The sequence below is a fragment of the Sander vitreus genome, chromosome 4, assembly GCF_031162955.1.
Source record: "Sander vitreus isolate 19-12246 chromosome 4, sanVit1, whole genome shotgun sequence".
Lineage (NCBI taxonomy): Eukaryota > Metazoa > Chordata > Actinopteri > Perciformes > Percidae > Sander > Sander vitreus.
Window position 1 is genome coordinate 24,619,814 of NC_135858.1, and position 26,112 is coordinate 24,645,925.

General features: G+C 40.7%; 1 protein-coding gene across 4 annotated transcripts in view; it reads left to right on the forward strand.

Annotated features, from left to right (window-relative positions):
* Positions 1-818: 818 nt before the first annotated feature.
* ephb2b (eph receptor B2b) overlaps positions 819-26,112 on the forward strand; it is a 144,363-nt gene continuing 119,069 nt past the window's right edge. For all 4 annotated transcript variants that reach the window (XM_078249140.1, XM_078249143.1, XM_078249142.1 and 1 more), the window contains exon 1: positions 819-970. In XM_078249140.1, the coding sequence (XP_078105266.1) occupies positions 919-970 (52 nt within the window). In that variant the 5' untranslated portion in view covers positions 819-918. The remainder of the gene's footprint in view (positions 971-26,112) is intronic.

The window sequence follows — 26,112 nt, forward strand, 5'->3', positions numbered from 1 at the left end:
AGAATTTACACGGCACACATCCAATTGGTTAAACAACAAACAACACACAGAAATCTAATAATAATCGTATGTTATCAGAGTTTATAATTGTAATACAGAATTGAAATATTTGCACACTGTCATTTTTCTTATAGTAAGGTATAGCCTTCAAATAGGCCTACATCAACTTTCCCCCCAAACAAAACAAAAACATCATTCGGCCTTGGTGGAAGGCTTAGTGGAAAACTGTATAGAGGTAACCAATGAAACTACAATTTTAAGAGGTGAAAACGGTAAAGAAAATGTTAAACCTACTTGAATTGCTCTCCGTGTGCGTCACCTGTTACAGCGCAAAAAGTCACTAAATGGCTCATAGGAGCCTTATAGTGAACCCCGCAGACACGTTTAGGCTTTGTCTGACAAAAGAGTAACCAGTATTTCCATTTAGAGCGGCGTGGCTGTGAGTAGGTATGAGTTGCTCCATCTTTTATAAATGACCCACATGGTCCCAAAACACTTAATTATCGCTAGGTAAGGCAGTGTGGACTGTCCTCTTGATGATTGACAGCGGGGTAAATTGAAGTGGCTTTGAAGGGGTTGAATGATCCTCTTAACGAGCGGCTGCAACGATAATTCAAACATATTAAACCCTCCATCATTAATTATATAAATACAGTTATCGTTTCTATTTTATAGAAGAGCGGCTTGATTAATGTAGCGCTGAAATGCGTATCCATGTTTCTGTGTTGCACGGTGCTCCCCTCTGTCTGTCGTTTTTTTGGTTTCGCCCAAACTTGGTTCAGATTTGAGTTGGTTTTCTCTGCTATCTGGGATCGCTCTATTGGAGGTGAAGGACCGCCTGTCCCCTCTCTGCCTGTGCTGTCAATGGCTTTCGGGACATATTTTATTTGAATGTCTGGGCAATATAAGTAACCAATAATGGATATTCTATGGATATTATGGACCATACCGGCCGTAATAGCTGTTGAAGGTAAGCTAACGTTAATATTTTCATCCCAACGGTTAAAGCCGCATCTTCTTGCCTTGGAACACCGGCTTTGGGTTTGAGACGAAGCGCGAGAATGTCGACGTTGGTCTTTTTAATCATAGAAGGCTAACGGAAAATTAACCACTTTTTAAATAAAAAAAAAAAAATCTCCATTGTGTTATAACATGGCGTTTACACTGCTTAGAGTCAGCTCAAAAGAGCAGTCAAGGGCTACAAAAACATGCCCGCGCATCCCCGAAGGTACACGGATGCTGTTGAGCGTAAATAGCGTTAATTGGGGAATACAATTAGCAAGCCAGCTACGACAGTTTAAAAAAACGTTACATGTCTGTCAGCTCGGTCGCATCTTATGTGTTCGCGGAGGTGTGTCACCGGTTTCATCTCAGTTGGTGATTAAAAAACGTGAAAGACAAACGTCCCCTTAAACATTTTTCACCATGTCCAAGACTAAATGCGCATATTCACACAATGAAAATCTCCATAGTTCAACTTACAAAAGGTTCTGGCTGGTCATAATGCAGTCATTTGTACGCAAAGCTTGGCTAAGCAGTAAAGGGCAGCAGGCAGTGTGGCTCAACGGACAATGAAACAGGTTGAATGGTGATAATAATCTCTATAGCCTAATATGTCTTTACAGCAGTAGGTACGTTTGGGATGCTCAAACTATTCTTACCATGCTTATTGTTACAGTACTCAAATGTATAAGACCTCCGGACTATATTATTCTGACATTTGCCCTGTAATGTCTAGATTATGAAAGCTATCATAGGCCTACATTTCTTTTAATTTAGGAGGTGCTACCTGCAAATTATAATTCAAAGTACAGGAAGTATAACTTGCAGGTGATTTTATGTGGCTGCACTCAGCTTCCCCTGTGAAAGGACAGGAGACATTCGCCACAAAGAAGAATGGAAAGTGTCATCCCAGTCGTACATTTATTCCGACTATTTTTAGGATGCTGTCAGAAAACAAACATGTCTTCTTCCTCTGGTCAGTTTAACTAAACCTCGTAATTACAGGTGGAGCTAAGAAACTATGCAGACACTCAACTAAATGTGACCACAGGATAAAACAACAACATAAAGAGAAACATTTAGCTGCTTGTTTACTGTAACATCATTTGTAGGCCTACATGTGTAATGACATCCTACATTTCACAATCAAACCTCACCGTAGAAATACAGGGAAGGATGTACAGCATACATTTCCTACAATCCATAAGTTGTATTTTTTTTTATTTGAACATAATAAAATATATTTTGGTAATGTATATTTTTTTTCCTGACACATCTTAGAACAATTTGTAAGCATAATAAAACAAATCAGATGTGTTAATATTAAAACCGCATAAGTTATACTGTCATGTCCCACATCGTAGTTTTTTTAAAATAACAATTACATTTTAAATATATTCACTGAATACTATAGATGTATGTAAAATATATTCAGTAAAACACACTACAAATCTCACAATAAGTAACTGTATACCCCATACTTTGTGCATACATAATATTCAATGTGATTTTTTTTTATATTTTTTTATTATTTTTTTTATTTCTGACATCATGATTGCTTAATTGCTATTTTTACGGTTGTTGTTGTTTTTAATTGTATCCTTGCTGTTATGTCCAAAAGCACGGGATCCACAGGATGTGAAAAGTGCCATTAATAACAACAGATTCCCACTACACAGTCTTCCACTTCCCCTTGGTTATTATTTTCCAGTAAAACGCAAACATGGCTACAGTTACTGTTTGTCTTTATGTAAAGTCTGCTGTGAAGTGTTTGTGTAAATGTGTAAGCTGAGAGCACGCTGTGCCTCAAATAGCTATTTCAGCATATCGAAGATACTTCTTGCTCGATTAAGAAGCTGCTCTTGATATTTGGTGTTATACTAGTATGCAGTACCTTTCGGGCCTGTGATGTTTCACTTTTTTGATTTGTTAAAAAAGAGCTAGTCCTGTCGCCAATCCAATGCAGCCCTCCCCCACCCATTTCACCCTGTGAATCAGCCGTGCCGACTGGCCAATGAAGTTGCGAGGATGGCTTACGTATGAGAAATAAAGGGTTGAAAAAGAGATCACTGCAGCTCAAATCCGAAAAAAAAAACAACAACCAACATCCCAGCATGCAACAGAAAAGAAGCCTTCAGTGGATTGTTTTGACACGTTTAGTGCCAGGACGCTACATATTTTTTTTTCCATTGTTGAGAGTGACATCTTCGCATCGTTCTGTTTTTTTGTTTTTGTTTTTTTTTACTGACAAACGTTACCTGCTAAATGTGTGCTAAATTACAATGTACCTGCACTGTATGGCAGTGCATTATTCGTCGTTTTGCGAAGCACTATACAGTAGCCTATACTGTACGGGGGGAACTATACATTTAATGTATAAATCAAGTGGAGTAAGAATGCAATCTTAACTCTCACATCATGATTCAGTATACCTGATTTCTGTAGAACAAGCACATGAAAGGACTACTACTTGTTATACAAATAATCAATAAATCAGACCGGGACGTACTGGAGAGGATTAGAGGATTAAAACTGGGGCCAAACTGTGCTCTGCCCCAAGTAGGCTATCCATTTTGCGAATAGTGTCAACACTACACACCATGTCAAGTTTGAAAAACTGTGAATTGGCCGTAAAATGCTAATGTTTGAATTTAGCCTATATGAGCTTTTTCCCTCAGCATTGTATCTCTATTCAAACCACTCTCTGGTAAACCCCCCCCCGCCATGTTGGACAACTTTAAATGCTGTCCATTCATCAGTAGCATTCAACCACTTTTTCAAAGGCATTTCTTTTACTATGTGGAATGTGAAACAACTCTAAATTGTTGATTAGTGTTAATGTAATCTGCCATTGATGCCAGTTCATATTGGTTTAGTTAACGGGGACAGACAGGCTCTTTTCGGAAATTAATAGACGTAGCACTGCCAAGGAAATTAGCCTAGCTATGTCAAACACGTCTATGAAAACATACTGTGGATTTATCCCTTCATTAGTTTACCCATTCATTGTCATCAGTGCTCAGTTGATAGCCATGCTAACAACAGCACTCGACTAATTCTGTCGAGTGGATATTCTCAGATTCATCCCCGGGCCATAAAATGGAAGTAGCCTGTATTGTTGGGAGGAGATGAAATTTACTAGACGGATCATTTGGCTTTTTTTTTCTGATTCCCCCCCCCATCCCCCCTCCCTTCTGTTGTGGTATTACAGTTTGTACTGTACACACACAGCACATGTTTCCTGGGAGGGTTGGTGTTGCTATGATGCAATAACAACCTCCTCCAGACTTGTATGCATGCATGTTGTTGTTGTTGGGGTCAGCAGGATGATAGATGACTTTGATACAACATTTTTTCTTTTCTTCTCTTTTTCTTTGAAGGAAACATAATGGGACAGAAACCACAGTAGAGAATGGTGAAGTGGGGTAGAATGAGATCACAGCATGGAGTCTTTAAAAAATGTCTAGCAGATTTGATTGCATTTCAATATGCGCCACATTCCTTCGGTGCTCTGCTAACCACTGGAGCCCACTCGGTTTAAAGTTGGCTAACATTGGCAAAGTTGATGTTTCAAATTTCTCAGTTTAAAAAAATATATATATAATTTATTAAATCACACATGTTACTTTTGTATTTTGCATATCCCTTTCAATACAATCTTCTCCCAAAATAAAAGCCAGTCTGACAGTTCAAGGCACAGTCTGATTGTTAATGTTTTGAAAATCCGGCCAAGTTTGGTAAAGATGCTTTCATATGTAAATCCAGTAGCTGTTTTTGACCGGAATTGTTTTGTAAGGAATAGATGTGTGAGTGTAACATGGAAGCGTTATGTTTTGTGGAAGAGTAACAAAAGACAGACGGGGGCGGGCCCTAAAAATGGGATTAGATAAAGGTAAAATGAGCGACCGTATACAATCCAGTGTTTTCTCAGTCCACCCAATGAGCAGATGCGGGGAGCTGGCCTGCACGCCAACCGCCACAGTAGGCTTTCACAAAGAATCTGTCTCTATTCAAGCCTTAATCCATGCTGCCGAGGGCCCAGGCATTGTCACTTTGCATGCAAAATTTCAATTAGTGCTGGTACCAGTTGTTTCAGTTGAAGGGGGGTGTCACATTTCCGAGACATCTATGGCTACCTTTAGGGTGAGATTAAGGCAGAAGTGTCACCGGTTTGCTTAAGAAAATGTTGCATTGCATAAGGATACTGACACTGGTACTGCTTTGCTATATACTGTATGTATTAGACCTAGCCCTTGGCGAATTCAGAGGTCTGAATGTACTGTAATACATATACAACGTTTCTTATCTAAAAGTGAAGTTAATTCCTTTAAACCGGCTTTGTGAAAACCTTCGTGTGGGATTTCAGCGTCTGCAAAATAGTTGCATATGTTGCTCCTGGCTCCAGCTTGTTCAACAAATTTAACTAAGGACTCGGCTCAAGACATGATGGACTGTTCAACACTGTTTCCATGCTTTCAGCTGTTTAACTCTGACGGCTGCGGTTCACTGTCATGAGCCAACTCTTCATTCTCTCCTCCCTTGTTCCAATCCACACATATTTGCCCTCTGGAGGTGATGCTAAAATGGTTGCATTTTAGCTTGTGGAATGTTTTGACGCTCGTGGATGTTTGACGAAATAATCGAAGTAAAAAAAAATATATATAAATCAATAGTGGATTCAAAACAGTATCAAGGTAGCACTAATATAGCTTCAGGATGTCACTTGTGCGGCCCTGGGAAGGCTTAAATTTGACAAGCCATGTTGGTCCTTTTAGAGTGTGCTGCTCTTCATTCTTGACATCATTACACTTCACTAAAACAAAGCGAGGTGAAAATAACAACATGCTGACCAAAAAGGTCTAATTAGTTTACCGCACATAGGTAGATACAACTAGGGGTGCACCGATCCGATGTTAAGATTGGATATCGGTCCCGATATTGAAAAAATGACTGGATCGGGGCTCGGAAAAATAGAGAAAAAAAAAAACAGATCCACGGGCCGATCCAGTTTTGTTCGTTTTTTTCCCTCTGTCGCACGTGTGTCGCATGCTGGAAGAGTTGAGTGTACAAATAAATAAGAATTCAATACATTACATCTATGTTATTTTGTCTTAGTTAGGAAAGTAATGTTTAGTTAGGAAAGGCTGGTGGCTTTAGTCTCTTCCACATGGTGGAAGGAAGGTATAAAAGGTGGAAGATATACAGTGTATTATTAATTCAACAACGGTACTGGACCGGTATCGACAGATACACAAAGCCCAGGTATCGGTATCGGGACTGAAAAAGTCGGATCGGTGCATCCCTAGATACAACAGGCTGATGTGGGCTGTTGTTACAGTGTCCCGATGCACACCGACAAATCTACACATTTTTACACCAGTCAGAAGAACTTGACTTGGGTTCTGGCTGTTGCTACAGCACAATTCCCACAGATCTACATGCTTGGTTTGCGTATCATATTTGAGTCAACTTTGCTTACATTCACTTCCATGAGTGCACTGCAGAGTTATGCTTGGACAGATCAGTTTACCAAAGTTCTGAATTTAACTACCACACTGGGAAGTACTTAAAAACACAGTATAACCTACTGAATGACAACATCAGAACCTTCACAGATTGTAACAGTTAATACAGTATACAGTACATACTGTATCCCTCTTGGTTTTCACATGCCCTGTATCACTAATTTTCATATGCTGTAGATCTCCTGCATTTAGAGTGAATTTTGCTTCACTTTTGGTATTTAGAACTTTTTAAAGAAAGAACAGGTGTTTAATCTTCCTTCTCTTTGGTCTGTAATCAGGCCTGTTTAGTTTGCGGAGACCAGCTGGTTAGACATGGCTGCTACTTGATGCTATCAGAAAATGAAAATATTTTCAGAGTGGTGCAACAGGTGCTCCGAATCTTTCTTGCCAGTGCATGACATCAACTGAAAAAAAGTGGGTTCATTTATATAAAGTGCTTTAGACTCCCTAGGTGTTTTTACTCAATTGAAGGTACAATCTCTATAATCAATACTAATGGTTTTTGCCATTTAGTATTGTGTAGTTCTTTGTATATAGTATGTGTTACAATGTGTAAATTATAATGGATATTTTGTATAACAACTGGATAGTATTCTTGATAGATAAAAGCACAGGACCTGGATTGAAGATGAATCACACCGTACTGAGACACCTGCTTGAGTGCTCAATTTATTTGTTTATCCAAAAAAAAAAAAAAAGAAGAGTTTTAAGAGCTTTCTTAAGCACAGTTATTCACAAGTGCATACATGTTTCTCTTGGCAAAGAAAGTCTGTATCGGTATCTTAATCTACAGTCTTATTAAATCTTAAACGCACAAAGATAAAAAGCTGTATCTGACCCGCTTTCACTCAATATTAGGGTTGGTCATTTCAAACAAAAGCATTGTGTGGGTTAAATGTTTGTTGCACGCAACGCAAGTCTTAGCATTTGCTGTAAAAGGTGTCATTTACTTTTTAAGTTAATTGCTAGTCCCAGAGAAATTTCCATTCCACTCCATTATAGACAGAATACCAGCTGATCTGAGTGGGTGGCTGATCTTCTACATACTAATATCTACATTGCCCATTATCAGCAACCATTCATCCAATGTTCAAAAGGCACATTCTGTTTACTAATCTGATATCATTTTAAAAGGCTAACTGAGAAAACATTGGAGAACCCTTCTGCAATTATGTAAGCACATAATGTAATCTGAAAACCGCTGCCCTGGTTAAAAACAACAATGGAACCGATCTCAGCTGGTATTCTGTCTATAATGGAGTGGAATGGAAATTTCTTAGTGACCCCAAACTTTTGACCGTGTGTGTGTGTATGTGTGTGTGTGTATATATATATTTTATGTTATGTTTGCGGAATAAGTGAGCCAAATGTAGCGCATGTATATTGAAGAACATTTGTACAAGGCTTTGTCATGCACAACCCAATCTCTGTTCAGAAAATTGTATGTCGATTTCAAATCATGCTGCTAAGTTTGTGTAAAACACTGGAGGTACTGTGTGCAATGAATGGTGAAAAGATGAATTGTGTAGAAATGTATTATTTAGTGAGGATCAGGTGAATTGGGGGTCTTGAGATTTGTTTTTCTTGCAGTGCTTTAAGGATAGGTGTGCCGTTTGATTGGAGGGCTATAATTGTTTCAGTCTGTAGTTGGGAAAACAGCGTGGTCAGAAAGCGAAAGGGTATGACTAAGACTATTATAACAGTGTTATAGTGCATAATATAGCACTCCTACTTCTAACAGTTTAGAACTGCAAAGATAACTTGGAGCAGGTTTTTTTTCTTTATCACATGATAACAGAAAGCATATTTTATGGATTTATATAATCAAGTTTGCAGACAGATGTTATAAATTAATTTCATTGGAGTTCAGTGGGCCTGCTTCAACCCTACAGAATGAAGTTTGCATATGGCGTTTTGTTGCTGACTAGAAGGGAATAGTTCGGGTTATAGATATTACGGAAAAAAACTTGCTTTACCTCCATATAACCTCGCTGATATTTCACCAAGGAATCTAGATCAAGGATGTTCTTATATCCTGCTATCTTAATTAGCATGTTAATTGGCAGTGTGCAGTCTCTTGGTAAGTCATATGTTTTAGGAAGAGCCTGATTCATCCTAACCCATAGGGAATGGAAATCATTAGGGGACCGTGAATTGTATTTTCAGATATTATTCATAACAGGAAACGTGTAAGCCATCAAAATGGCACCGCAGTATCAAGGCCTAATTTGCCGTCTGAATTCTTTTTGCAGTCTCCCTAATTTGACAGAAGTCTTACCCATTATGTGGAATCAGTGTGTTTTATGTCTTTGTCACTTCATGTTTCCTCTTTTTTTCATCCTGGCAGTAAAATTGTTGTTCATCAAGTCCTGAAACAATAACTGACTTTGCTCGAGAGGCGGAGATGAACTGATCAATGTCCCTGCCACATCCTTCATGTGAACGTTGAGTCCTACACATTAACAATACGGCGCTTTAGAATATTCATCCCAGCAATGGCAGCTACTGAGCTAGGAGGACGCGGGGAGAAAGAGAGACGGCGGCAGCAGCAGCAGGAGGAGGAGGAGGAGGGAGAGTGTACCCTGAGAGAGGTCAGACCTCGTTTCAGAGACCCCCATCCACACGCACCCCAGGTACTGTGACACTGCCTTTATGAGCGCGCCTGCAGAACACAAACCCACCGGATTAGTGTCTGGCTCTCAATGTCCCCGGGAGCAGAGCCCATCGGCCGAGACAAAGCAGGGCTGATTGCGTTGTCATCTGCATCACAAAGGGAAGCCTTTTTCTACCTGAACCAGTGCCTGTGCGCCGCGCTGCACATCACATCTATCAGCGACTCTGGACCCACGTGACATCTGCCTTTTGTTTTTTTGTCCATCTCTGTCCCCCCCCCCCCACCCCCCTTCTTCCATTCTTTCTCTCTGAGCCACACCGTCTGTCCACCATGGCCCATATCAACAGCGGGACCCCCTCCCCCTCTCTCTCGTCAGTGGAAACTACATCTTCTTAGTTTGCATCAGCACTGGCCCTTTTCAGTTTTTTTGCCGGTAGTTATGTGCTCAGCACTGTGTGCATCATCTCTCGCTACAAAGAGCCACTAACACATTTGTTGTCGTTCCTCTTTTCCCTCCTCTGGCACTGGCTGGCTAGCTGTGTCTCAGCTCAGCCAACATGCAGGCACGTCAGACCAAAGAAAAAAAAAGAAAAGGAAAAAAGCCCAGTCTCTCCCGCTGTCAGACCGTAACACGTCTATCGGTCTCACTCGGACAGAGAGAACAGCCCAGCTGAGGTGCTGCCAGTAAACAGACATGTTTTGTCTGATTAGTGTTCTGTGCAGGCAGGCTCTTCTATGACTGATGACTGATGTCTTGTGTTGGAGGCGCAAGCAGGTCTTGCAGCCATAACATAGATAAATCAAGCTTCCCTATTTGGATTATCTTCTTATGCTTATGTACATATGAGTTTACCATAAGCCTTATGTTGGCTTTTATATGCGTTGTAGGACTGCATCATCATCAAACCAACTACTTTTTTAGTAAGTAAGTACCCTTTAAGTACCCTTCTTCCTTTCATATTTTATGATCTGAACGTGCACTACTCTTTATCCTGTGGAATAAAATTTTCATTTTTGGGGGGGGAAACAAAGATGTTAGAACTATGTCAGGCATGATAACTGAAGCTGAAAGGTACACTCGCTGTCTCCCATTTAAGATGCTTTATGAATATATTCAATAGATTAAGCAGGGTATGACATTTTAAAAAGCACAGGGAGAGGGCGGAAAGGGAGGGAATTACTTTTTGTGTCCTAAAGTGTGATAGTTGGTTTCTATTCACACGTAATTGCATTAGCTCAGAGAATAGGGAATTAACACAAGGCAATTAACTGATTTGGCCTTTGGCTGTGACTTGTCTGGTTTTAGAGAGCTGGTGCTCATCATGTGTTTTCATAGTTTCATTTAGAAATCACATCAGATGCAGAAGCTTGTAAACCTGACAATGGGAGACCCTATAACTTACTGTATGTAGGTGAAAGAATTCATTTAACATGGGTGGGTGCAAAGCAGAAAACAACCATTGTTGTACGATTTCAACCAGTTCATCGGAAATATGTCTAATAAAGATGATGGAGGGGTCAGAAGGGAGGAATCTCAAAGATTACAGCAGTAGGGGTGGTAGCAGGGTGAACATACTTCGCCTGAGTAGTCCAATTACCAAGGACGGCTCGGCCACAATAAGTAATTGTCAACAGCAAGGGTGTCATTTTTATTTCAACTTTTGGGGAGAGATCTACTGGGAACTGCTTTAGACACTACAACTATACTACTTACCGTAGTAGATGGGATTCTTTCCATGTGTGTCATACCCTGCAAAACGTAACGTAACTAACAGTGTATTGAGAAAGGTGCATGTTAGCTGATCTAAGCAGTTAGATATTTATGCAGTCATTAGCACAAAAGGGAATGTTTTTTAAATTTTTTTTTTACTGATGATTCATTTAAGTGGTGGGTCTGTGAACATGTGAGCAGACTATTCTCTTCTTTAAAATACATGAAATGCTCATGTTGAATTAAGGATCGAGAATTTTCAATTAATTACAAAAAATCTTATTTTTTTTAAAGGCATACTTATTAGAACCTGAGGACATTACGGCATTTTAAGGACTAATATAAGATAAGATAAGCCTTCATTGATCCCCAGAGGGCAAATTCAAGTGTTGCAGCATCACAAGGACATAAATAAATACAGCTAAATAGAAACCAGTACAAAAATAAATATTTAGAAGTATATAAAATAAGAATAGAAACCATACAAGAGCAATCTAACTCAGAATTACAAGGCAACCAGTACTTGTACTTAAACTAATAGTGCAAAAAAAAAAAAAATATATATATATATATAATGTATTAAAAGTACATGTATTTAATAAGAAGAGTCAAATATATATAATATGCATATTTAAGTTAACAATATAGGATGCTGCCCGCTGTATTTGTAACTCATTGAAGAGAGCGTTAAAGGAAAACTAAGGCTTATTACAACTTGGGGTCGGTTATGATAATATTGTACTCATGAAAATGAGTTCAGCGATCTTAGCAGTTACTTTGGTGAGTACAATGTGATCCTAATCAATGGAACGTATGAACTGAGATATGCAAATAAAACCCATGTTGAAGTTTTTCTTCAACTGTCAGGTGTGTAATATTTTAGGACAGCGCTTTAGTACTTGTAGGACAACGACAAGCTGCTGTTTTTTTTTTGTTACACAGATGGCTTTACATTTGAACTAGGCCTGTCACGATAACAAACTTTGCTGGACAATAAATTACAGGAAATTATTGCGATAAACGATAATATTGTCGTTGAGAGACTGTTTTCATCTAAAATAATCATAATGGCATAATAATGCAGGTACACCTTTTCAAAGACCAATAAACTTTTATTTCTAAAGAATATTTAACACTGGAACTGGAAGACATTTTAAATATTCTCAGTAAATGAACATAACCAAAAACAATAAATAAAATGGACTCTCAGTCTCTGTTAACAAAACATGCACTGGAATAAAAACCAAACACAATCAAAACGTTAACGTTACCTGAAAACAGCGTGTAGTTTCTTTTTAGCATCTCACATCACACTTTCAGTCACTATGACCACCTACGGTCAGAAAAATTGTGCCAAAATATGAACAATAACGTCGCTGTCAACAGGCTTATCTGCTAATGTTAGCTTGAAACCATCCAGCAAATAGATGGTACCGTAGGGTGCTGTTACCTGAAACCGGTGATTTAACGTCACCGCTCATTTTACACACAGTTTAACAACAAAACAAAACGCGGAGTGAACATTACTAGTTTTTAATGTTGGTTTTGAGCGGTATGCACCCTCACTAACCTGGAAAACAGTTTAAAAACCGTAACGTTAATACAGCGTGTCAGAGGAATTCAGCGTCTCCTGCAGCGGGGAGTCAGAGGGAGAGGGACCGTCACCGCAGCGTTTGCTAACGTTAGCTTCTTGTCTCATCTGGGGTCTGATAAACGGTAAATTCATCAAATTCAGTGTCCACAATGCTATTTTCTAATAAACTGTAGCTGTCATATTTCACGGAACCCCCATGACTGTTTGTCATTTTGCCTAAGATTGAGTGACAAGTAGTACTCACCCTGTTATTTATTTGGTTGCCATGACTTCGCGAGTGATGACGTCCTGTCACTGTTCCAGTTGCTCACCCTAAAGGGGAGAGAGAGCGGATGACCGTTCGCTTGAGTTCAGTAGAGCAGACGGCTCTGCGGAGTCGTGTAATTAAGACTTTATGACATTTCATAAACAGCTGAAGGAGCGGTGGTGCGCGGTGTACATAGCAGAAACCCTGTTGTGCGTCTGCCCTATTTCTGGTACCGTGGCAGCAGAGGAAAACAAACAAGCATGCAAATGGAAATATCGCGGCCGGAAAAATTACCGCGCTCATTTTTATTTATCATGCGATTAGTGATTTATTGACTATCGCGACAGGCCTAATTTGAACCCTGAAAGTGATGTTTGCTGTATGACCTCATCATCATTTACAGTGCATGGCCAATAGCTGTTCTCAGCTTTAAGTAAAAAAAAAAAACGTTCCCTAGAAAAGCCGATAATTGGCCGTTGGACAGTCTGGCGAGGTCAGTGACTCGAGTCTGTTCGGTGTGTTCCGTGCTGTTGTCCGTTGGAGGAGCTATCGGCCTTCATTTTCGCCGACCTGACATGCTCAGTCGGAGACAGGGCAGTCGGGACTCACCCGGAAATGGCAAGCGGGATGAGCGTGACTAAGCCTCTCAAAATCTGACGCAAATCTTTTAAACTGACCTTTGTTGATCTGAAATGAAGACAGATTCAGCAACTGCATGGCCTATTTCTCGCTTAAAATTTTTTCAGAAACACGTTTCGGTGAACTATTTTAGTACAATATGAGGTCGTAATCTGAATGAGTCGGCAGTAATGGCCGTTCGAAAAATCCAAAATCTGGAAGCAGCAGCCAGAACCATGTGACGCGTTCGTCCAATCAGCTCATTTTTTGGGCGACAATACAGATTAGCGCCGCCTGCTGTTATGGAGACGTATTACGTCTCGTCGCTTCGGTGTGTTCCGAGGCACTTTTTTGACCAACTCGGGGACACGGATCAGTCCAACTGCCTTTTCCGCCAACGGTTGGCCGTCTGGTTGGTGTGTAACTGCCTTTATCTAGCAACTGCAATGTTACAGTAGCAGATCAGACAACAGAACAGGCTCAGTTGTTGTTGTTTGACAAATAATTTATATCAAATTATTAGAGGGGATATGTCTGTCCCTAAAGTGGCCAACAGAGATTAACAGAGTTGTAGCAATGCTAAGCATGCAATAGATTTCAGATCATCAATTGGTGGCAGGTGGAGCAAACACAGTGAACCTTACTGTGGTTTTACTGTGATATTTGATTTCAAACAGGGGGACCATTTGGAGTGATGGAAGATAGTGTTTATATTTTTTCTCTGACCTCATATCACAGCAATCAGTCTATCTTGGCTTACCGGTCCAAAATCAATAACCTCGACTCAGCAAAGATTACACCCTGATGATTGTGTTTATGGAGCCCCATCAATTGGCACTTCATTGTAGCCGTTTCATATTCAGCAAAGCCGGTGATAAATGCACCGTTTGGGCAAAGAAAGCTTACCTGAATTTACATAATCACTTGTCTGAAAGTGGATATAGTGTGGGGAGCAATCAGCAGCATCTGCCACACTCGCACTTGTAAGCTTGTTAATGCAATATCATCTTGTCCCCCTCTTGCTCCAACTAACATTTCCTTGTTATTTTATTCTAATTTCATACCTGTTAAAGACTTCAAGCAGGAAACACGATCTCTGAAACACATGCCCACGACTCTAGAGCTGCCAAAGAAAGACTGATACACGTCCTCTGGGGTCAATAAAACAATGCCTGGAATCACAATACAGCCATGAGGTAACATGGCTGACAGAACAGGAGCCAGGTATATACGGAGATGGCAAAATGATGACTGTTTTCCATACTGTCCTCTGGCAGGGCCTTTTCGGGGATCACAATGGATCAATTGGGAGGGCAGCTGGAAAATCCATAGAGAATCTCAGGAGACCTGCTGTGCCTGTGAAATCAATACAGAGATCCAGCTGAGACCATTAAATGAAACAAACGTCATATGATAGGGTTAAACATGTAGAATATTATTATTCATACGATCCAAATAGGTATTTCATCTGCAGATAATACAAACAGGCACATATGTCAATAAAGGCAACACAGATTGTCTCGTATTTCAAGCACCTACTATACATGCAAACAATCCGTCATGTCCGTTAAATTGAAGCTATTATTTGGTCTGTGTTTCATTTTAGTTCTAAATAAGAAGTACTGTAGCAGCAGAGAAACTCTGCAGCACTCAGGTGTTGGGCACCCTAGGATAAGAGCAGGCCAACAGCCATAGCTTTGGTATAAGTGGACATTTCTTTTTCCAACTCACATCAAATCCTCACCCATTTCACACAAAACAACTATTTCCCAAAGTCCAAGGTGACAATTTTAATTTAAACGTATTTGTTTTGTCTGTTTCGTCACCATATAGGACAGAGAAAAGCAGCAAATCCTCAGATATGAAAAGATAAAACCAGGTCATGTTTAGCATTTTTGTTTTTAGTAATGCCTTAATTATTCAAAAATGTTCCTGATTAATCTCTTTTGTTGCTTGATTAATCCATTGACTATTAATTGACCAATAATTGATTCAGCTTTATATATCGCTTAAGGAACTAATGTTTTACAACTGCTTTCTAGTTTTCACTTTATCTGTATGGAAATCTATTTTAGTTTTGCCACTCTATTGTCGGTTTATACAACATTATAGCTTTTTAACTGAGCAAAACCTTTAAGCCATTACATGTGCAAAAACACAACTTTAGTACATTGAAGCATATTGCAAACATATGCCATTTTGTGGATGCTTTGATCCAAAGTGCCTTACAGTAGGAAACAAATACATTTGTGGCATGGGTGGCCTCAGCAGGGAAGGAACCCCAGTTACAGTTACTCTCATGCTGTGCTCAGTGCTGTACCGCCCCAGCCTGATTACACCTCTTCTGAGCACTTTCCAATCTGCGTTCCCTTAGAAATGGTTTGACACTTTGTAGTGGTCAGGCAGGAACACTACATGCATGAAGCGCCTGTACGAGTTGATGGGGCTGCTGTTAGGAAGCCTGCCTGTTGGAGTGATCGAAAACGCATGTTCGGGATTAGCCGTCTGTCCTCATCTGTGTGACGCCCTGGCAGGGGTGTGTATCCGGGGGTTGCACCGCTCTCTGGGCCTGCCATGGTGCTGAGAGATGGAATAGGTACAGTAGAGCTGGACCTCGGTTCTCGCACTATGGCACTGACACAGCCTCTTACACACTGACACACACACGCGCGCGCGCACACGCACGCACACACACGTGCGCTCATGAACAGATTTTGCTTCATGACCTACACATGCTAGCAAGCACACATGTCCCTGCTCAGTGGCACAACCTATTCATGCTGCCAGCTCAGAGAAATACATGGAGAGAGAGCATTTAAATCCTTGCTCCAGATGTCCCTTGGGCACACTGAGTTCAACAGCTTTAACACAAAGAGAAAGGCAATTGTTTTGACTTAGCTCTATTTTGCCTCACTGAGCAAAATGAAAAGACTTTGGGTCATTTTAATTTGTGATTTACCTTTTCTTCCCACCATGAGAACCAGTAAAAACAGCACATTACGCAAAAAAAAAAAAGATTTTCCTTTGATCTTAGTGCCTACAGTAACATGCCCTATTTTTCAGAAATAGGAATTGAGACCCATAATAGTGTTTAGTGGTTTTCCACCTTACAGACAGATTTTTGGCAAGAACGTGTACTAATCTCTATTTCACAGATACTAGCATGCTCATTTTCTGTCTCTCCAGTACACACACACACACACACACACACACACACACACACACACACACACACATGAACACGTGTGTTGTACACTATTTCAAACCAAACACCTGCAGCGTTGGGCGGTCAGGCTTTTTTGGAGTTATGGCATTAACATGGAAACCAGAGGCCCGAAGCTGGATTAGTCACGAGGAGGTGTGAACACAAGGTCAGGGCAAAAATGGCCTTTCTGCTAATATTGTGTCATCATACTGATGTTCCTTCTCATTCTTATGCATGTTACACCCTAAGGCAGGTGATTTGAGGAGCCTTAAATTTCCTTTTGTTGACTAATTATTTTGGCACCTGGCAGCTTCTTAAACTTCTTTCTGGAAGTTAGATTGAAATTGCTGAAAATTGCTCAATTTCAGGTTCATGCTGTTACTTTTGGTTTCTACTAGAACATGTTTACTTGCTTTAATGTTACATTATTAACAGTAACATAATTTTTTTCTCATACTGTCTGTCTAAAAGTAGGGTCTATATTCACCCTCTGTCTAAAACACTAATTTTATCGCCTGTCTCTGGAAGCCCCCCACAAATAAAAGCCCTGTCTCTGATTGGCTTGCAAGAAAAATATGACGCACCTTTGCAATGGTAGTTCTCCATCCGTGGCTGAAAATATGCATGCCTGCATATCAGAAACCCAAATGTTCAGGTATGTGCACAAGCATGGAAAACGTGAGTTTTTAATAATATGCCCCCCATAATTTCTGGATGTAGAAAGCTGTATGCTCAGAACTCCACCAAACCCACACTGGGATCGTTTGCCACAGCACAGGTTGGATCTGCTTTGACGGTTAAAGATGAAAACGGTCAGTTAAAACAAACATTTTGTGTATGTATCGTGATTCATGACAAAGCATCTAGTGGCATATGAAATTAGTGAAATTGTGTGAAAGTGAAATTAGATGGCATTGGGATTGTCAACGAGACAGGTGCAACATGACAAACACAATGAACAATTTAAAAAAGGGTATGAAGAGTCTTTCCAGCCAAAGTAAATATGCTATTTTTAATGTTACACTGCACTCCAACCACCATTCAGAAGGGTATAATGATTCAAAAACATGGATTTCAGCTTAAAATGACACCCAGAGTAACAATGAGGAATACAGTTGGGCATTGATTTACTGTGTATAGGTCTCCGACCACTATAGGACACCCATACTGGCTTGACATATGCAAACAGATACTAGACCATGTGCACTGATGCATTTACTGCCCCACTACTTCTGAGTAGTCTCCTGTCACTATTCTTTAACAAATGGTCATCTAAGCATGAAGGGAATCACGTCATACATTTCAGAAAGTGATTATTTCAGCACTAACAGGCCAAAAGGAAACCGTAGTTCTCAAAGATTTTGCCTTTTTAAATGGTTGCAAAATGGTGGGACCGCCAATTCACAGCACCTAATCCTTCATGTGACAAAAGAAGTGTGCTAAACTCTTCCTCATTGCCACCTACACTCATGTTAGGTAGCTTGAGGGCACTTCTCAACAGCTCACTCTTATAGCCTCACATGGCCAATTTCAAAACACCACATTTTCTGCCATCTTTACCTCCTTTTGTCCTGCTCCGAGCCTGTCCTGCGAAAACAGCTTCAACCACTTTTCTTTCTCTGACCATCCGCCACCTGTCATCCCCATGCTAATGTGAACCATTATCAACCCAAGAGCCCGGATAGAAACGCACCACTTTGTAGAAATACATTACCTGTCAGTCTGTCTCTGGGATTAGGACTTTACTGGTGCCAAATGATTTAAGGGGCCTGTTGCTAGGTTGTCAAGAGAGACATGATTGTGCCTGTGGCCATAAAGAAACATATGTGCTAGGTTTTTTTTTTTTTTTGTGAAGGCGGCAGGCAGGCAGTACCAGATGTGCGCACTGAATGGTGTTGTCGTTTTTTTTTTTTTTCTCACTTGAGCGTGTGTCAGACGCCGTGTACAGCTGCACGGAGGAAGAGTTAAGTCCGTTTCACAGGGAGTGAGGAGGAGGAGGAGGTGAGAACCAGCAGGTCTAATTGAAGCGGTTAATGGGCTGTTTGAAACCATCATTCTACCTGACTTAGCGCGCGGAGAAGCTCTTCATCACTGAATTGAATCTGATAAAACAGCTCTTATTCAAAGACAAGCTATTGGCCAAGACAGTGTGGCTTTTAAAGATGTAAACATTGCTTGATTAATAATGTCATGCTCGAGTATTCTGCAGCAGATGTGGAGTATTTATGGAGCTCTCGTTATAGGCTGCAACAGTCCGTCTTTGTTTTGTTTTCCCCCTCGAAACTTCTTTGTTGCTTTTCATCTCCATTCAAGCAACTTTCTTTCCAGGCAAAAATGTCCAAATCAACTTTATCTTAAAATGTAAATGTTCCTCTTAAAAAAAAATCAACCATGACATAATTTAGGCTTCCAACTAAGCCTTTATTTATAGTTTCTGAAATCTAATGGTACTATCTTGCGTTTTTCAGTGGAACTCCCAAAAGGGTGAAACTGCATTGGAAACTACATTGAAAAAGTAATTATCTCTGTCACATTGGGTCATGTCTTCATGTGTTTTCACTAAAAACTGCTAAAGAACTTTTATTTTTTGCTGTTTTCCCAACCTCAGTTGGCCTCAGCGCTGTCCTAACCACATCCCTTCCTTCAGAGTCCAAGCAACATTCCTCTCTGCCTGGCTTTAGTCCCGGCTTAGTCCTGACCTTCCTCCCCAGCTCTATCTCTGTCCCTCCCACTGCAGCTACAGCCCAGATCGCTGCTCGATTCCCAGTTCCAACTAAAAACATGCTTGGTGGGAAGGTTTTTATGCACTGAACACACACTTAAACATTTCAGTACAAGCTGTTTTACTAGGGTCTTGTACCGATGGCTGACGAGCTGCTCCTACTGGAGCAGTTGGAGTTCCGTGTCTTGCTCACGGGTAGTCTATATCCACGACGTTCCACCATATGGGATTGCTCGGTTGCCGCCGGGTATTCCACCGGATTTCACTCATTTCGGCCAGATGTCCGTCACCTTCCGCTTTCTTTGTGTTGGCATTCTAAACTCAGGTGGATGTATGAGGACTAAGGTTAACTGCTCCTCAGATCTCTGCAGGGTAACTCCAGACAGCTAGCTAGACTATCTGTCCAATCTGAGTTTTCTCACGTTGCACGACAACTTTTGAACGTACACATAGTCCACCAAAACAAGTTCCTTCCTGAGGCTATTTTGCAGCAGCAGCAGTAGCAGCACCGTGGCTCTGCCCGGTGCTTAGCGCCGCCCAAGACAACTGTGATTGGTTTAAAGAAATACCAATAAACCAGAGCACGTTTTCTTCGCGTCCCGGAATGCTGTGTGGACTAGCCAGACCCTCCTCCGCAGCGCTGTGGAAGAAGGTCTGGCAAAGCGAGACTAGCTCACGGGTAACTCAACGGAAATAGGAGAAAAAGCACTCTTTGCGCATTTAACCCAACCACTTTTTCTAGCAATGTAGCTACCTCAGACTTGTTTTGAGTGTAGGAGTGTTAGGATAGCAGAGACTGGGGGAGCTGTAGAAACCCGGGCGGGTGGCTGGGTGGGGGCTATTCAGCATCATTGACACAATGAATTTCTCCTCTGGGATGTACTCTGGAGAAGGTGCAAGGTTGTGTCAGAATCAAAGTGTGGTTGGGTTTAGTGAACAGACATTCATTATATCGAAGCTTTGCAGCTGCATCCCATATTTTGCCAGCAACTGTGGCTGGCGCCGTCATGGTCCATTGGGGAATTGGCTGTGTGCAAATCATGGCTAGATATATAACAAGTGGGGGGGGGGACACCTGAAATGCATTGCTTTGGGATGTGTTATGCCCGTTCATTTGTGTAAGAAGACAAAATAATAAAGTAAATTTACACAAGATAGCCACAGCACCTAACAGTACAACATGTGTTGTGAAATTCATAGTTGTAATTGCTTTTAAAACACTTCGTCTGAAATATCACATGAATCTTTTTACAGACATGCACAGTAGGTGGGAAAAAGCAAATTATGATTACCACTACACGACTCTAGATGACATTAATCAAGTTTAGCTTTGAACCATAATCACCCAGTTGCAATTAAAACTCTTACTTACTCTGGCTAGACAGTGTTTTAACCTTGGTGTCCAGCTTTCCGACAGCAGCAGAGGAGTTGAGCTCTCACTTAGAGATAACAGGCGTTTTTCCTTTTTGTTTTTTTTTTGCTCTATAATCAGTTTGAAATGAGAGACGGGCCTTTGGCAGACTTCATATGGCGGCGGTTTGATTCAGCCTAAAAGTCTCTTGTGAAGTGGATGAATAGTCAGCGAGAGATCATTCATACAATCTCAACAGCGAGAGCTACATTGCAGTTGATGATCCCTGTTTGAATTTTTATGCTTTTCTTTTTTGAGCTTGTTTCAGTTTCAGTAATTATCTTAAATTGCAAGAGATGTACAAAGAGGATTTTTCTTTGTGCATGCAAAACTGCCTTTAAATTTATCTTTTGAAATAAAAAAAGCATTACATCCAAGATTAGTTTGGGTTTTCTTTGACATACTTTTCTGTTGTCAGCCAAACTGCTATCACGCTGGAGGAGCTGCAGTAAAGGAAGTGACTTTTTGCCTTTCAACATACAGCAAGGCTCGCATCTTGTGATCACCTTTCAAATAGAAAATAGCACCCACACCACAGAGTTATTTCCCATCTTCCTGTTCCCTTGTTTATTCCTCCCTCCTATTCAGTTTTTTACCAAATTTCAGACCAATCAGAATCAGTTGTTGAGTACTCATCTTGGAGTCGGCAAGGTACTCCTTTTTAAAGCAGGAGGTTAAGGAATAGAGCTGGGCAATAATTATGTATGGTGAAAACTTTCCAAGTAAACTAAAAAAATGTATTATTAAATAATAAAAAATTAAATAAATTATTTGAAAATGATTTATTTTTATCAGCGACATGTTGTTCAATGATTATTTATAATCCTCTGCCTTTTTTTTATATTGCCAAGCCCACATTGGGGACTGTTTGTTATTTAATTAAGGGGTCACCGGAGGAGTTTTGTGGCCTCTAACCTAAAAAGACTTGACCCTCCCCTCGTCAGTAATAATTTTCCTATGACCCTCCAAAATGAATTAAAAAAGAGGCGTGACCGTCCCCTTGCGTGCACTTGCACTTAGCAAAGAAGTACAGATGCCATTTGATTTATACAGCCATGACGTACAGGAGTTAACCTCTGCATTCTCATCTTACTCATCCCACTCCTCTGTTAGGGTGTGGTGGCCATTTCAGTAGATTTACTCACTAACATTGTTGTGGAAACACAATAAGCATGGAAACTAAATGCACACTTCAAATACTAAGTTACTCCTCTAGTAAACTAGTATTCACATGAAATAAAACAATAAAACATTGAGACCATTCAGCAAAGGACACTGGGCAATAACAATTCAACACTGGTTGCTATGGACTTGTCACTAGGCTTCATCATTGTATATTTTAGCACATAGGTAAAGGTGCCGAAGCTGAACATTATATTCCAAAACACATGTTTATTTTTAAAGCAGATTTTAAATTACATTGTAACAATTTAACAATTTGCCCTTATGAAATCCAATAGACACTTAAATTCAACTAAAATGTAACAGTGAACAATCAGTGTTCAACCTACAGTCTGTTGAGATGCCTCCCCAAACTCACTATAAAACGTTAAGACACGTTGAGAAAAAAGATCTGTATTTTGCCGTAATCCAATGACACGAAAAAAAGTAATCCACAGCGATCAGTAGACCCACAAACAGAGTCACGGTGCATCCAGCAAGGCCGATACGAGCGTCACATTCACCAGCCAGCTCCAAACAGGTGAACGAGGCCTCTCCACTTCGCCGTTTAAACAAAGTGGAATAAACGTATAAAAGTCCAAATCTACACAAAACCCGCAATCAATTAGTAAGCTGACATCACATGTATATACATGGCATTTAGGAAACCTTTATTGCAAGGTTGGCACGGCAAGATGTCCAGACTAGTGCAACAGTAACTTTCGTTTTTTTACGTCCTGCTCCCATCGTCAGCCAGGTAATATTTTTTTACTGAAGCAGTATATGGAATCTGATGTATTACCTACCACCATTTAGTTGTTTTGTGTTATTTAAGATATTTATAAAATATCTGGTCGTAATTATTCCATTAAGCAATGCAATTACCCATTTCAGCCACCAGGGGGGCTGTCCTCCTCTTTTCATGAAGTTGGGTGACCCCCCGCCCAGACTAAAAAATGTTGGATGACCCTCCCCTCAACAAAAAATAAAATGACATGACCCTCCCCTATTTTCCTCCGGTGGTCCATTCCATAAATACCGAATGGTCCCTTAGAAAGAAATTGTCAGATTTTGAGTATTTAACAGTAAAGTGAAAAAAAAATAAACACATACCTTTACAATTGTTGGTGCAAATAATAGCTACTTTATGCTTTTGTCATTGATATGTTTCTAGAACCACTACTTTGCATAGAATAGCATGGCGAGAATGAGGTACAGAAAAGCATAGACCTCCATGTTTTTTTCTGGTGATCCTCTGAATTGAAATAGCAGTGATGCCTTTGCTAATTTCTGCCCCCTACTTATGTGTGGCTTTACAGCCCCTCAGCCAATGCCAACAGGAGGTTACACGGCTGAGTAGGAGTCGGTGTGATTTCCAACGAAGACCATCTGCACAGAGGATCTCTCGCTCGTACAAGCAGCATATGCTTCAGCATGTCGGTAACAGGGCTGGTAGACATGCTCCTTCCCTGAGTGAATTAACCTGCCACGACACGCTCCCTGTTGTTCTCCATCTTGGTCAGGCACTATGCGATAGTGAGGGGTTAAATCCTCCCCATCCCCCCCCCCACACACACACACACACACACACACACACACACACACACACACACAGCAGTCTATCAGTTGAGCATGAGTCATTAGTTCCTTTCAGCTCCCTGGCCAGTGGACTCAAACACATTGCATGTACTTGACTCAGGTCTATGACTGCTGAGGGACTTATACTGCAAACAATAATCACATATTTTTGTTGGAGAGCAAGATCTTGAATTAACTGCAAACCGACTGCCTTTTCCTTGTCAGCGGCAGTATATAATGTGCTGATTATTGAAGCTGTGCTTGGCAGGAGTCTGAGCAATACATTTCAAAGACACATGATGACGTTTGCCGCAGGAACTGTGGGGAGGAAAATCTGCTCATTAAAAATGCTGAAGTCAGCATGCCGTTTTCTGTAGTTATGTGTGGGCTTCATAAAGGTAGCCAGCATCAGGAGGTGGGCTCATCTCTCTCTGGGGTAGGCTAGGTCATCATTTTTACACACTAGAGGCAGATGTAGGTTCATTACACTTTGTCATGATCAACACATCATTTCCACCTCCCTACAATTAGTCTGGTAGAGGTAAGCAGATAATCTACATGCATTACACAGCTGAACAGGTTTAAAAATTCAGCACCTTCAACGGAGGATATTTTATGCGACATAAACATAAAATGTCTAATATGGCAAGCATTGAAGTAGTGATACTTTGCTTTTTTATTTGCCTTAGGGAAATAAGTGTAAGGGGTAGCCAAATGTTAGGCCAAAGGGTGAACAAGGGACTGTGAGGATAGTTTACTCAGTTTTGAGCCCTTGAGGACATCTGGCTTCCCAGATTATATGCGCCAGAGTTCTGTATTAATTGCTCCACTTTTTTGCTGCTCTTTGTGTAGATAGATAGAGTGGGAGAGAGACAAAAGGGTGGATAAGCATTTAAAGGAGTGGAATATCCCTGGGCAATAGCACAGAAACCACAAGGGAAGATATAGCCCATATTTCTTCTTAGCGTGATGTGTTTTAGCGTTTCCCTTTGTTCCTTTTTTTTAATACAGTAAGTGACATGTCTGCTTGGGTTAATTTAAGGAACTCTGCCCTTGTTTTCCAATGCAGAGCTGCCTTTTATTGTCAACTTCAAGCAGATTGGCAGGGGGTTTTGCCAGCTCTGCTTAATCATTGCCTCACATCATGCACTTCTTGGAACAGATACGCACACTTAGACTGACACGTTTATGAGTCTCTGAAAGAAATCTACAGATTACTGTAGAGATTTGATCTGTAAACCACAGGATCTGTCGATGGGCCCAATATATTTTTCCTAGTGAGAGCAGAGTGGGTTTGCTTCGCTGTTTTCCATACTGTTCAGTGTTCAGGGACGGGAGGGAACATCTGGTGTGGCTGCACTCAAGAGACCGTTGTTGTCCCAGACAGCTAATCAACAAGTGACTACTAACTTTTACTAAGAAAATAAGCAACAACCTTTACTTGTCTTACTTGCAACTCTTCAGCAAGGTGAACTAACCTGTTTTCTAAAAAGGTGACAGATCAGGTCAGGGATTACTTTTGTAATTTTACAAAATGTATATTACTTCACCATACAAGCAAATATATCACTGTGTAACAAATAAGATATTGAATAGCAGTTAAAGCGATTGTCATTAGCAGGGTGCGATTTGTAAAGAAAAAGCAGAGGTGGGGGGGGGGTGCTTGATCATGCACAAAACAAAACATGCAATACTTAAATCCCCCTTGCAATACCATGGATATTGTGCCACTCGGCCAGGCATGCCAAACACGTAAACATGCACTTCAGTATTCAACATGAAACAGCGTTTTCAAGCCAGAGAGCGGAGTTCACTTTGCGGCGAAAACAAAATACTTTCACCCAGGACATGCTTGTTCGTTCCTCGGGAATGTCTTAATCCAAACCACAACCTTTTTTCTAAACTTAACTAGTCGGTTTGGTACCTAAACTTAACCGTTGTCACCCCATGACGCTCATTTTTTCTGGCTAAACTCCACTACCACAGTCCCTGAAAGGACCGTCATCTGGCGGTGCCTGTACCCGGCTCACTGTCACCTATTGGCGGCTAAACAACTGCCGCTGGTAGCCGGCGTCCCGGAGCTCTGTAGCGGTTAAATACAACCAGCAACTGCCGGCTCGGATTTTACGGTTCTATAGCACTGTAGACAGTTCACGTTACAGCGCTTTACTTAGTTTAAAATACTTCTATTTTAGGTATACGATGGTCTATTAGTGAAGTAGCATTGATCAGAGGGGAGGATACATTTTACGACCAGAAAGGGGCAAATCCCACGCATCTCCATCCGGAAAATCGCACCCTGGACATTAGGCTAAAAATAAGCAAATATCTGTGATGCTTGTCATGGAGATTATACTCCCTGTTGATTATATCCCTTTTCTATCACAACCCTGCTAAATCACTCCTTCTCTTCGGCTTTACTGTACCTATTGATGTGAAATGAATGTCGATTGGGGTGTTATCCATTTAACAATTGAAAGCAATCATGATTTATGGAATAATTGCTTATTCAACCTTCAGTCATTGACTGATAATTTCAAGGTCCTTGATTTCATTTTGTATTTTATTACAAAGTAAACAGTCGGTTACAAGAGACTGGTGAACAGCAGAGCACCGACCCCACTCAAGGTTGATTGTTAAGCAAATGAAGGTGAACCAGTAAATAAATAATTATTCAGAGGATTATGCTGCTGATTTGGTTTAATGCCATGCTTGATACACAGG